At 40.2% G+C, this 13,637-nt stretch overlaps 3 protein-coding genes across 4 annotated transcripts; 2 read left to right on the forward strand and 1 right to left on the reverse strand.

The window, feature by feature from the left end:
* The first annotated feature begins 619 nt into the window (after positions 1-619).
* Positions 620-3,793, forward strand: LOC122073159 (40S ribosomal protein S20-2-like). Of its 2 annotated transcripts, none has more exons than XM_042637694.1 (4): positions 620-775; positions 1,471-1,604; positions 1,700-1,813; positions 3,496-3,793. In XM_042637694.1, exons 2-4 carry the CDS (start codon positions 1,493-1,495, stop codon positions 3,636-3,638), a joined length of 369 nt encoding a protein of 122 aa, XP_042493628.1. In that variant the 5' UTR covers positions 620-775; positions 1,471-1,492; the 3' UTR covers positions 3,639-3,793. The 2 variants fall into 2 exon arrangements, with proteins under 2 accessions (XP_042493628.1, XP_042493629.1); XM_042637695.1 differs by having other exon boundaries at positions 684-889.
* Positions 3,794-5,676: 1,883 nt separating this feature from the next.
* LOC122073311 (GDP-mannose 4,6 dehydratase 1-like) lies at positions 5,677-7,205 on the forward strand. The gene has a single exon (XM_042637875.1). The coding sequence runs from the start codon at positions 5,806-5,808 to the stop codon at positions 6,958-6,960; it is 1,155 nt and encodes a 384-aa protein (XP_042493809.1). The 5' UTR covers positions 5,677-5,805; the 3' UTR covers positions 6,961-7,205.
* A 165-nt stretch (positions 7,206-7,370) lies between these two features.
* Positions 7,371-12,848, reverse strand: LOC122073310 (protein IQ-DOMAIN 32-like). Its single transcript, XM_042637874.1, has 6 exons — positions 12,457-12,848; positions 10,962-11,294; positions 10,644-10,847; positions 10,096-10,176; positions 8,214-9,990; positions 7,371-7,755 (listed from the first exon to the last, which is right to left on the reverse strand). The coding sequence occupies exons 1-6, from the start codon at positions 12,538-12,540 to the stop codon at positions 7,733-7,735; spliced, it is 2,502 nt and encodes an 833-aa protein (XP_042493808.1). The 5' UTR covers positions 12,541-12,848; the 3' UTR covers positions 7,371-7,732.
* Between the last annotated feature and the right edge of the window lie 789 nt (positions 12,849-13,637).

The following is a 13,637-nucleotide window of genomic DNA, read 5'->3' on the forward strand; positions in this document are numbered from 1 at the left end:
AGATAGGTGATCTTCAAAGCCTTACACTTCGAGAGGAGTGAATGGAATCATCCTCAGTTTTAGACGCAAATAGTAGGCCAGATCTTGACTTTAGTATGGTCTCAAACCAAGGTTTGAAAACCCAGTACATCATATCAAGAATGTGAGCAATTAAGGACGATATCGATCCATATCATCCTAGATTGGATGAAAATACTACTAGTTTTAATTTAAAATCTATTTTTATTGTTTTACCCTTTGTTCGTACCAATCCAACGATATGGTATCTTCTAAGAATTGGGATCGATCAAGGCCGATTCTAACCATTTTGATCCAATTCCTCAAATCATGCCTAAAACAGAATTATTTGGAGGGCAAAGATCCATATTGCTAATTGATTTTAGGAGGGATATTCATGTGGTGTTTTTTTTTTCCTTCTCACAAATCTATATAGCTCCATTTAGTTGGGAAAAGACTGAGTTATTATTTTTTATTTTTTTAAAGATGAGTTGTTGTTGTTTTGGTTCAGGTTCAATTCAATTTATGAGTTACACTTAATTCGATTAGGGTTCCGTTCAATTTAATGTTCTTCAACAGAACCGACTGAATAGTTTCCAAAACCAAGACATTTCGGTTCAGTTATGAAATTGAAACGGTTAGGCTGGCTGAGCCGCTGAGCTATCTGTTTAGGGGTTTTCTGCTAAGACTGCTATCCTTTTGAGTTTCAGTACTCGCGCCGTTTTTATTTCTAGGGTTTCTGCTCTCTGAAATCTCCAACCGCGAAGAAGAGGAGGAGGTTCTCTCTCGCTTTCATTGTTGTACACTGTTTTTCTTGCTTTTACTGACCAAAATTTCCTGTTAGCCATTAGTTGATAACCATCGGAGTGCATGCTTTGAATACATTGTTCAGGTTTTGTTTCTTTTGATTAATTTTCATTCTAGGGTTTTCATTGTTCTGTTTTTTATACTGTAAGTGGCGTATGAGTTAGGAAAATGCTTTTGGCTGGATATACTAGGTCGAGATTGCAATTGTTGTAAACTTCATCCAATTATGAGTTGCGATTAATGTGGTTGTTGGAGTTTGGAGCTTGTACGGTAGTGAAATCGAAGTGATAGGAGTTAGTAGACGATTTAGAAGTGAAGCTTTTTGATGGATTCATATTGGAGGTTGTAAGCAGCTTTGTCATTGAAACGATAATTCATGGAGCCATTGAAACCTGATCCGGACTAGTGTTACAGTTGTTGTTTGGCGTGTCTCCTGCTAGTGAAACAATGCCGTCTATGTCTGGCGTAATCTATGCAGTAACAATGTTGTGATTTAATATCTTAAACTTTCTAGCTCCCATCTGTAGATTTGTGGATAGTTAAGGTTTTTGCATCGATAAACTAGCCGAGTCTGTTGAAAGTATATGTTTTTTTTTTCCATGATGTCCCTTGTATCTCTAATCTGTCAGCTCTGGTAGTTATCAGTTTCTTCATTTGTTGGGGCAGGGTATTTTACACTTCTGCTACGATGGCGATGGGGATGATGAAACCTGTGAAGCCTGGTCTGGAAGAATCGCAGGAGCAGCTGCATCGGATTAGGATTACTCTTTCATCCAAGAACGTAAAAAATCTTGAGAAAGGTTTTCCACAGTCCATGCTCTCTTAATAATTTCCAGTTCTTTCTATCCAAATATTTGGGACAAGGCATAAATGGTTCTCATTGGTCTGTTAACAGTCTGTGCTGATCTTGTGAATGGTGCAAAGAACAAAAGGCTGAAAGTCAAAGGTCCAGTACGGATGCCAACAAAAGTTTTGCACATCACCACGAGAAAATCTCCTTGTGGGGAAGGTAAACTCATGAGCCTCTCTGCATTTGTTTTATCAAATGGCTTGCCTGGGAACTGTTGAAAGTTAAGCATAGTTACCTCACTCCCTTGCTCATATAGGTATAAGATTTTGCATATTTTTTGAAAGTAATTTGATGACCTGGAACTGCTGAGGAAATATAAATCGAAATGCCTGGAAACATAGGCTTGATGTTTCTAGGTTGCACTCTTTGTCTTGCCATATACCTTGGTAATGAAATGTGTTGTTATCTTAACCACTGGTAATGTAGCCCGAGAATGATCTCGGCTGGTTCTTTATACTTCCCTGTGAAGTTTGCATTGTGTAAATCTGTCTTTTCCTGTTCATAGCCCCGTTTCTTGAATTTTGTTTGATAAGAGAACTATTACAACAAGCACATGGTATCACTGCAGCTTCAGAAGTTGGGAAGTTTCTCATCCTTGAAAATTGTGGTCATGGCATTAGTATTTAACTTGGTTTTCCCTGCTATCTTTTTTCTGGTTATATCTATCATGGCTATTTCTAACTTGAAACTTATTTCTGTTGTAATTTACACCTGTTTTACAATTTAAATCTAGTAACTAAATAGTTTTTATTCGCAAGAAGCATGAGCTATTTATCATAGCCTGGAATGGTGCTGTATTACTCTTTGATATTTACAAGGATACCCAATCAAATATCTGGTTTAGCCATAAGTGGTGTTTCTAGTGCTGAGTTGTTCAGTGTCTTTTACTATAGTTTCTGCTGTATTTTTCTGGTATATAACTTTTATTTTTTAGATTCAACTGTTAATTTTTTTTTTTTAAGACAAACACATTAAGATCATTTTTTTCCTCTTCATGGGTACCGCACTACCACTTATTGTAAATTTTTTTTATAGACATACTGTAAGTTCATATCTTTTCTAACACATGGGGACTAACTTAAAGACAATCTTGTATAATTCTATGACTGGATCAGCTTTCAGTGTTTGGAGAAATTGCCTGATCAGTAATTGAGTTACTAGGATTTGTGAGTTCTTGAAAACCTTATGTATGAAATTGATGGGAAAGCAAAAGAACAAGCCTTTTGGAAAAGATTTTTATTTTGGACTTCTCTTTCTTGTTTATCTCAAGTAATTTTTTGTGCCTTTTTTAATCAATTTGTTTTGGGGTGGGGAGGAGGTGATCACCCTTATGCCATTGCTGCTTTGCCTCGGCCTCTTTGATCTCAGCTTGGTCAATTTGATTTTCTAATGACTAGATAAAGAGAGGGATCTGAGGATGAGATGGCTTTTCCTCTAATATATCTGTTGATAAATCTTCTTTGCCATCACGCTACTGTCACATCATCACTTTTGGTTGTGAAACACACACCCCTGGGAAGATTTTTCTTCCCTCAATGTTTGCGACTTTGTGTGCTTCCATATGCTGGGGTAAGGATGTGGGTTTCAGCTGTCCTTCCCGGTGGACATTGGTGTTATTGGCAAAATCTGAGAACTGTCTCTATGCTTGCATATGGAAATGAACAAGTAGAATGATATGTGTTTTGGATGCTTTGCGATAGTTTAATTAATTAGAAGCTTCATGGAACATTCTATTATCAAGGAATGGTTTGAATGGAACACTAATTGCTCACTTATGTCAGCCTTCCAATTCTTCTCTTTCATGTGGATAGATTTATTAATGCTTCTCTGATTTGTTACAGGGACAAACACTTGGGATCGTTTTGAGCTCCGCGTCCATAAGAGAGTCATTGATCTTGTAAGCTCGTCTGAAGTTGTGAAGCAGATCACCTCAATAACAATAGAACCTGGTGTTGAGGTTGAGGTCACAATTGCAGATCCCTAAGCCATACTATGACTTGGATACTTTTTCAATTTTGTAGGCTGAAGAAGGATCTAAATCTAAAGGATCTAATTTTAGATTTAACTTGTGACTTGTCTCCCGCCTGAATCATTATTTTTGGTAACAAAGTAACCAGCAAAAGCTTGCTTTTATATTAAGCTGCGGCCGTATCTGTTTTCTGACTTTCAGTATGTTTGAGGTTCATTGGTATAATTGTGTGACATCATATCGACTGTGATACAGAAAGAAAAAAAAAAAGAGAACATGAGCCTGGTGGCAGTGCTGTCGGTTTGGCAATCAATTCAACAAAGGCCAAATGTGTATTGGCAAGCCTCAGCCACTCAGCACACCTGGTGTGCACTGTTGAATGGCTAAGCTTGATTGTTCATGTGTATGGCACTATGGGCAAATGGCTTGCATTACTCCCTTTGGGTTCATCTAATTGTGGAACATGATCCGTGCCATGCATTCCAAATGGGTACTCATTCTCTCCCCATATACTGTTGTGGTAGTTAAGAAATTTGAATCTAGGTAGGTAGCTATTGTGATGAAATCTTGCAAAATATTGCAAAGCCAACAAATTGTGTATTAGGTGGGCATAGCTACTGTAACTGTGGCTGCTTTACATTACACCATTCACTGGTGTCCGTATCTAAAAGCTTTGGAAGGTACGGATTCCAAGACTTTTCTGCTTACATTTTAACTGGTGACTCTGGGTGTTTGTGTTGCTCCTTCACAAGTCACAGTATATGATGTGTTGCTTAGGAGTGTTGGTTCAAGATGATGGAATGAAACCCAAATAGCCTTGTTTCCAACTTGGCTAAAGCAAGCTTTGTATATAGAAGACATCGATTGCCAAACATTGATAACACATACTGGCTGTCTACTAACCAGCTTTAGGAGAGGGCAAGGTGCAAATGACATCCGGAGTGTAGAAGGGAATAGAGTTGGTTTCGGTGAGTAGGATAGTCTATTAGTGGGTGAATATTTGCTGGAAAAACAGCCTTGGCACATCTCTCTTTAAGTACATGAAATGACTTTGTTGCCTTGTTATGTGTGGAACTTATGCCTCTTAGCTAGGGAACTCCTGCCAAAAATATAATATCAAGCAAGAAAATCACTTTTTATTTCGTCCTACAAAACTAATTATAAGAGTAGGGAGAGCGAAGACAAGCCTCAATACTTGAGCTTGGCTACAAAGAAGCCCAAGATTTTACTAATTTTACTAGCTAACCGACTTGGCACTGTCTTTTTTGGCTAACAATGGGTATCCAGGCCTCTGACCCGACTGTCCACATTGATCTGGAATAGCATGGACCAGGTCATTCTGAGGTTGAACGAGAACTGTTCTGCTTTCAAAGCGGTGAAGAGCACTAAATACCCTATGTGAATGACCCCAAATAGATAAGAGGAGTCGAATTCAGAACAACTCGGCTACCCCTTGGGGATGGCCTGACACCTTGAAAGAACTTTTTTCAACATTGATGATAGGGGCAGACTGCAAATTCTACTCTAGAATTGGAATGGCAAGTATTCCTATCCTGTAACTTCTCCAAAAGAATCTGGGTTGCTAGTACTCATGGTCTTCGATCAAAAATATGATCAGTTCCAACTTATTTGATTCAGTAGCAAAATTGATCAATTCAAGAATTACCCAAGGGGATAATTCTGTGTTGCATCATCTATCATCTCATACTTCCTTTGGAACCCTAGGAGCAACTCTTTTATCTTTGGAAAGGTTGAACCCAATCCTCAACAACTATTCAAATTCATTGGCCGATGGGAGAGAGACCTTTCTCTTCTTTCTTCCTTCCTACCTAGACAGTACTGGCTAGAGTAGACATACCATGTTTGTAACCAAACAATCTCTCAAAGGGCCTGGGCCTGGGCCTTGGACACGCAAACGGTCAAACACAAATGCACCAAGGCCCATGCAGATTGGAGAGGGAATGGAGTCCTACCATGGGGAAAGGGCGACAAGACACTATTATATATAGGGAAATGAATAGTAGGCCCCCCACCAATTAAAACGAGCCACTGTCACCTCCCACGTCTTCTCTTTGCTCCTGCTTCTTCCCTGTGGTTTCGTCGACCCAACCAAGAGGAGATCTCGCTCCCTAGAGGGGGGGAGAAGAAAAACGAAGACACCAAAGCCCTTGAAAGCATAACAATGGCATCTGAGAGCGACGACGGTGCCAGATCTGGATCCACCACCACCGCTGCAGCGAATGGGGGAGAGTCTCAGTCTCCATCTCCGGTTCCGGTGGATGCAACCGAGCGTCGGAAGATCGCGCTGATAACGGGAATTACAGGACAGGATGGGTCGTACCTTACGGAGTTCTTGCTGGAAAAGGGATACGAGGTACACGGGTTGATCAGGAGGTCTTCCAATTTCAATACACAGCGGATCAACCACATCTACATCGACCCTCACAACTCCCAGAAGGCACGCATGAAGCTCCACTACGCTGACCTCACCGACGCCTCCTCCCTCCGCCGCTGGCTCGACACTATCCTCCCTGACGAGGTCTACAACCTCGCAGCACAGTCCCACGTTGCCGTCTCCTTCGAGATCCCAGACTACACAGCCGACGTTGTCGCCACTGGTGCTCTCCGCCTCCTCGAGGCCGTTCGCTCCCATATCGCTGCCACCGGCCGATCCCACATCCGATATTACCAGGCCGGTTCCTCCGAGATGTATGGCTCTAGCCCTCCTCCACAATCCGAGTCCTCTCCTTTCCACCCACGCTCCCCTTACGCCGTCTCCAAATGCGCCGCCCATTGGTACACCGTCAACTACCGTGAGGCTTACGGCATCTTCGCCTGCAATGGGATACTCTTCAACCATGAATCTCCTCGTCGTGGTGAGAATTTCGTCACCCGCAAGATCACCCGTGCAGTCGGTCGGATCAAGATTGGTCTCCAGAATAAACTCTTCATGGGCAATCTGCAGGCTTCGAGGGACTGGGGTTTTGCTGGGGATTACGTAGAGGCTATGTGGATGATGCTTCAACAGGACAAGCCCGACGATTATGTGGTGGCTACCGAAGAGTCTCACACCGTTGAGGAATTCTTGGAGGTCTCATTTGGGTACGTCGGCTTGAAATGGAGAGATCATGTGGTCATTGATAAGCGATATTTCAGGCCCGCCGAGGTCGATAACTTGAAGGGGGATTCGAGTAAGGCGAGGAAGGAACTTGGGTGGAAACCCAAGGTTGGGTTTGAACAATTGGTGAAGATGATGGTTGATGAGGACATTGAGTTGGCCAAGAGGGAGAAAGTTCTTGTCGATGCTGGCTATATGGATGCACAGCAACAACCATAATTGAATCTGATGGGTTTGATTTTTCCTGTGATACATTTTGTTCTTATCAAATCTTCTTTAGAGGTTATTTTAGGATGATATCAGAAAATCATCATTTGGGATATGGATATTCCCTTTTTTTTTTTTTTTATGGGTTTTCCTTTAATTTATAATGTAATTCATTATTTTTGTTCGAGGGACTGTGTTGCTTGATTTTCTCTAGATCTGACTCATTCAATTCTAGAATTGCTAGTCTTTCTCGTGGATCTCTGCTCATTCAAGTCAGATCAAATAATGCAGTTTGACAATCGTTAATCATTGCAGATCTCATTTCTGCAATCGGTTTTTATAATCTGTAAATGGTTTACTTCCATATGAACCCTGACAAGAGCATATGCTAGCATTCAATATCAATTGATGGAAGGGGCGACTGAAGCAAAAGGAATATTTCAGCTCATTTCAATAACTCCAAGGTCCTCTGAAACTCTTCATCTTACATGTAATGTAACTCTGGATATAAAAAGGGGATACAAGACAACAAATAAAAGCAAACCTCATGGCAGGAATTTTTAAGACACCACTTCTGTACATAAAATCCTCAATCCTGTGTCCCTCCATCTCCCCCTGCCCATCCCACACACACACACCTCAAACAGGGCAAACCTAATGTGCAGACAGAACAAAATCCAGAAATCCCAAGCTAGAACATCAGTCTCTACTATAGATGCTCATGAGGAAAGGCTGATCAAATGTCTTCACCAACTCTGCGTTGACGGCCTCTCAGAGTTATTAATTAATATTTTTGCCATTTTCTCTCTGGAACAAGCAAAATTTCAATTTGTTAGAAGAAAAAAAATCATCAGTTTAGATAGTTAAGGATGATTTCTCTAGGGATACTATTATATTTCCCCTACATCCGTGACACACTTGACACAATATAATGAGTCTCCCCTCACAGTTGAAATTTCTTCAACATAGCAAATAACGTTGATAGATGCTATATGGCAAACAATCACAATGCCTAAACAGTTGGTCAAGTGCACAAAGAATAGCATTCAGAAATTGCAGAGAAGTGGTGCATTGGAGCGGAGTACAAGAACCAAGGCTTATTTCACAGAGACACAGGGCATAGCAAGTAAGGGTCTTACAGAAATGTATATGCAGTGGCATTTTCTGCAACTAAAGTACTTAAGATATCTCCGTAACATTCTATATAACCTAAAGCAACCAAGTGAAAAAAAGAACAAGACTACAAGATCTAATCTAGAAGTTACCATGCGGAGAATGTGTTCCATTTCCCTTCACAACCTGTTGTGATGTCGTACGCTGCATACGAGGGGAACCCTGCTTTCCATCCAAATTGGGTAGGGAATGTCGCTTCTTGATGTAAACATCCTTGTCTTGGACATCTGGACTTGACCTTGGAGAATTTTGTGCATGTTGGGCCTTGGCCTTGGCAGATTCTGTAGCTTGCATGTAACTGGGGAGGGAGTTGCTACTGCTACTGTCTCTTCTCTCCTGGTCGATGGGATCAGATCTTGCTGAACCAAACGAGATGTGCCGCTTCCCATTTTTGGAGTCCTTGTACAATTGCTCCGTACTACTAACACCTGAGTCATTCTGATTTGAAGTGGACCTCTTGCTTTTTGTCTTGGACTTACGATTTTGGTTCGACCCACTGCTATCCAATTTGTCCTTCTTAGATTTGATTGAGACCTGACTCGATGGCGTTCCATGTGATTCAGGGACAGTCATGTGGCTTCTCGGAGATCCTTCTGGAGATGACTTGCAGACTTGCTGATCTATGATGCTGTCCCTTTGAACCTGTACATCTGACACACTTTTGTCTGGCTGCTGCTCCACCCCAGGTGAGTCTACAGCTACAACTGGATCAATGGATTCTCCATTAACATCTTCAGCCTCACCTGGATGACCAGAGGCATCATGGGACAGATAAAGTGGGATTTTCGTCGAAAAATTCTTGGCCTCCGGATCCGGAGCTTGAAGTTTATGCACATTACCAGCAACACTGTTTACATCATCAGCCCATTTTTCTGCAATTTTGGCTTCATGTTCAAGTTCTCCACCACCAACTTCAGATATATCTGGGGAATCAAGAGTGGAGGAAAAAGAAAGTTTGGTTCCATATTCTGAACCAACCTGAACCTTTGGATCGTAAGAGATTGAATTTTCTGTTAGGCTTGATTCCTTGGTCTGTGTCACCGAATCTTCGGGACAAGGAAGGTTGTCCAATTTGGATTCTGTTCCAAAGTCTGGATTAATTAAACCGATTGACCGACATGTTTCTGATGAACTCAGCTCTTCAAATTTTGACTTTACTGCAATAAATGCAGGATTAGAAACCTTCCTTGATCCAAAAACAAACTTTTTACTCCCAATCTCTAGCTGTTCAGATGCTACAGTAGTACATTTTGGTTCTTCACTGTTCAACTCAGGCTTCTCAGAAACAGAATTGAGCACCATCTGAGAAATCACACTAGACTCCTCTGTTTGATTTGGAAACGAATCTATCTTAGAAGAAGCCTCTTGCAATTTTCTTAAACCCCCATCCTCAACCCGAGGCTGATCATGGTCATCTTTTATTGATGGGCAGTTTGAATGACTATCCTGAAAGCCTAAGTTATCAGCATTCTGAGCTTTGACCAAATTCCCATCCTCAATTTGAGGCTGATCAAGATCGTCTCTTTTTGATGAACAGTTTAGATGGCCAGCTTGAAAATCAAAGTCATCTGCATCACAAGTGATCAAGCTCTTTTCAGTTTCAGCTGCCGCTGCTGTTCCACTGCTATTAGATTTTAAATCGGCTATCGCAGAGACAACTTCAGCTGGTGTAGCAGGTACTGCTTCAGCAGCAAATGCCTTGATATTCTTTCCTTGCTCCTGATTCTCAGGACCTACTGGTTTACCCGAGAGTGCAAGTTCTGATGGTGATACAGACATCCACCTCTCCAACCAATTCCAAGCTGAATTAGATTCTGAAGTATCACATTTGATATGTATCGGTTTTGTCTTTGGTGCTGACTCCCAAAGCTAAAGGTGCAAAGGAATAAATTGATTTCAGTTAGATTAAATGCTTCCAATACAAAGAACCCAATATGAAGTTGCAGTCAAATTACACAGAGAAAATGACCATACCTGACGAGCAAAACCATTGCTAAGCAGTTTCTTAGTGGAAGAGTTAGTTTGATTTGGCTTCGTTCCTAAATCTTCCTTCCCCTGAACCCAGAAAAAGTATGAGGTTTTCTACTGCACCAACCATAGAGGTTATTGTCTACAAGAGTAAAAGGTGGATGCAGAAATGACCAGAAAATAGCATGCCTACCATACTTGAAATGAAAGCAGAGTTACTAATATGTACTCAATACACTGGAAGTAAAAGACCAAGCAAGCCACAGAAAAGATTAATCAAGAAGAACAGAACCTAACCTAGACCTTAGCTGGACCTAGTTATGATTAAGATTCGCCTTTGGCAAGTTTGACTCACAGAAGATTGGTTAAGGACATGCATCTAGTCAGTAGAGGCCATGTAAAGTTTTAGAAACTTGAAACTTGTGAAGGATCCAACTCAACTTGCCAATGCCAAATTATAAATTTTAACTAATGATTGTAAATCACAGTTTTTCTAGTTATGGCCATATGATTGAGACATACTTGCAACAAAGTTTGATGAAGAAAAGTATTACCACGGGCTTCACAGTCTGTTCATCTTTCTCATTAACTGACCCTTCCACTAACAAACGAGCACGGCGAGCACGCACAAGAGCCTGCATCTTGACAATTGCTTGAACACAACGTAAAGTCCCCACCGCCTGCCTCCGGACCAAATGCCCACGTACAGCAGCTTGCAACTTAACAACAGTTTTAAGCTTCAAAAGAGCTCTCCGTGCCTGGAAAATTTGACAGGATAACAGAGACATACACAAAGACATGAATAAAAACTAACCAGAAATAATTTCCCTCAGGAACGTGTTTCAGATATAAATGCAGTGAAGAGAAATAACCAAGTATCCTCTGATTGCAGCCTGGATGACAATGGCAACAGATTCTTCTAGGTTGCGATCAATTTTACATGCAACCTCTGTGGCAATTGGGAGGTCAGTTTCTCTTGAGTGTGCTGCAGTTGGCAATTCAGGTTTCTCTTTTGTCTGTGGTGGTACAGACACTTTCTCAGGAACAGTTAAGTTAGGTTGTGGAGTGGCGGTGATTGTAGTTGATGCTGGGCTCTCCTTATTCCCAGTTGATGGGTTTTCTGAGATAACAGTGTTGCTTAGCACTCGATGCCTGGCAGATCTCTTCCTGAAACTCCATCCACGTTTATCTGTTGATTCTTTGCTCTGGAAGGAGATTTAAATAAAGCAATTAACAATAATAAAACAAGAACATAGTTATTTGGGATGGGAGAACTGACTCTGACCAACTCTTTCCCCAAACCTATCATTTACAACAATTCATTAAGTAGATCAAAAAATTTCTTCCAACCCTTTATTACAATGTGTGATAATCAGTAAACCAATGCATATAAAGAGTAGCATCTACTGTAAACTGTCCAATTTATAGTGTGCATATGAATTGATCAACAGCAGTTAATAGAAAACGAAAAGAAAAGAAAGGAACTCCATCATAAATCGAAAGATAAGAGACATCTGCATCTTAATAAACATGATAATCAATGGGAAATAACCAGATCATACTGTTATAGATAACAGAACATGGTGTAGAATATGACAAACATAAGCAGAATTATTATCTGTATGATTTCTTTCTGAAAACTAAAAACTAAAAAAACAGAGAAAGCAAGAAAATGAATGGCAGTGTCAAAGAACAACATCAAAGTTATGGTCAGGACGAATCTGGCTGTCTGAATAACACTTCATCAGCAAGAAGATTCAGCAGTTAAGACTTGAATCTTTTGTACAATTCCGACTGTACTTATGTGTCATGGTATTCACAGTAAATCGAAAAAGAGATCCAGATAATGTACATTCTATTCTACCAAGGATAATTTTGAAGGTAAAATCCAATCAGTTCAAATGTTTCGTTCCAGATCAAACAAATTTAAGCTGTACACTTCCAATACGAACACTGAATTCAAGTTTGGAAAAGGCTTGACCATATCAGAAGATTCAGAACCATAAAGCCAATGCTCACGAAATCTATTGAAATCTACTGCTCAATATATCTGAATCTGAAACTCGTCAAAGATTTGAACAATTCTATAGAATGGTTAATCTTAGTAAGGAAAAGGAAAAGAATGAATATAAATAAAACAAATCAAGCGTAAACAGCAACATAATCCCTCGTCAGTCATCACTCACCAATCCATACAAGCAGAAGTTTCCAGCATTCAAACCAAATAATTAGACCAGAAAAGTAGATGAAAATGAAGCTTCTTCCGATCAAATCTTTAAAATTGCAACGGAAACACTAAAACAAAAAATCTGAAACCAAAATGCTTCAGAATCCAAGAAGAAAAAGAAAAAAAAGAAAAAAAAATACCTCCGTTGGATTAAAGTCATCTATGTCAAGAGAATCCCTGCCGCATGTTAGAACCTTGAAACAGGAGCTCGAGGATCTCACCATATTTTCCTTCTCGACCTCACAAGAGTACACTGAGACTGAGAGAGAGAGAGAGAGAGAGAGAGACCTTGCTCAGAGAAGCTCACAGAAAACTTTACTTTTTCCCCCAGATGTTGGAACTCGGAACCAGAGAGAGAAAGAGAGAGGAAGAGAGAGCTTTGACAGGTCTCTTGGTCTTGGAGTGACGGACCTTAGACACATCCCTGAAACTCAGCTTAATATGGAGTTCAAATCCGGCATTTATATGAGTTTCGTTTTCCCGTCCCCGTTCTCTGCATTAGCCATTACTGCAATCTCCTTTGCTGTCTTTGAGACGTTGAGAAAAATAAGAAAGAAAACAAAAAAAATAAATTAATAGAATTTCAGGTTTTGTCAGGACATGTTTTTTCTTTCTTTTTAATTTCTTCTTTTAGAAAAGAGAAGTCTCTTTATATTTAATTTAATGTAATAAATTATAAATAAACTGTTTCTTAAAAATTATTAAATCTCTTATCCGGCCGCCCGTTACTCGTTAGTTACTTACAAGATTCCGCGAGAAATTTCGATTGTCTCGCGATATGTTGGGAGAATGGTTCGTAACGGACACATGGCAAACATCGGAAAGCTAACCTTCAGTCAAGAATTGACTTAGAAGGTGGTCACCACCAAGTTGGCCCGCATTGGTAGGGCCGACTTAAATCAAACGGCTTTGTCCCCATAGACCGGCCAGATCAATTATTAAACGTGTCGGGCTTCCGATTTCACAGTATTGTAAAGTAATGATCAAATGATCTCACTCGATTGGAAGTTGAAACGAAGTGAATGATCGTTCAATTACCAATCTATTTTCTATAGCCCGTTTAAGCCCAATTCAATTTAGGTTATAGGCCAATCAGTTCGATTATGGATTCATAACTAACCAATCGAATAGAAATATGTCCATATTCTACTTTACTTGAACTTGTGAAAATGATGCATGACCTTAAATTGGTGAAAACTTATTAGACTATATCGAAATTGGGAAGGGCCACCCAACTACCTAGGGAATCTCATCAAATCGATCAAGCGATGTCAACCATTGATTCAAGTCACAAAGTTTTGTGCTAACTAGTTGACAAGAT

This window comes from Macadamia integrifolia, chromosome 3, assembly GCF_013358625.1.
Source record: "Macadamia integrifolia cultivar HAES 741 chromosome 3, SCU_Mint_v3, whole genome shotgun sequence".
Classification (NCBI taxonomy): Eukaryota; Viridiplantae; Streptophyta; class Magnoliopsida; order Proteales; family Proteaceae; genus Macadamia; species Macadamia integrifolia.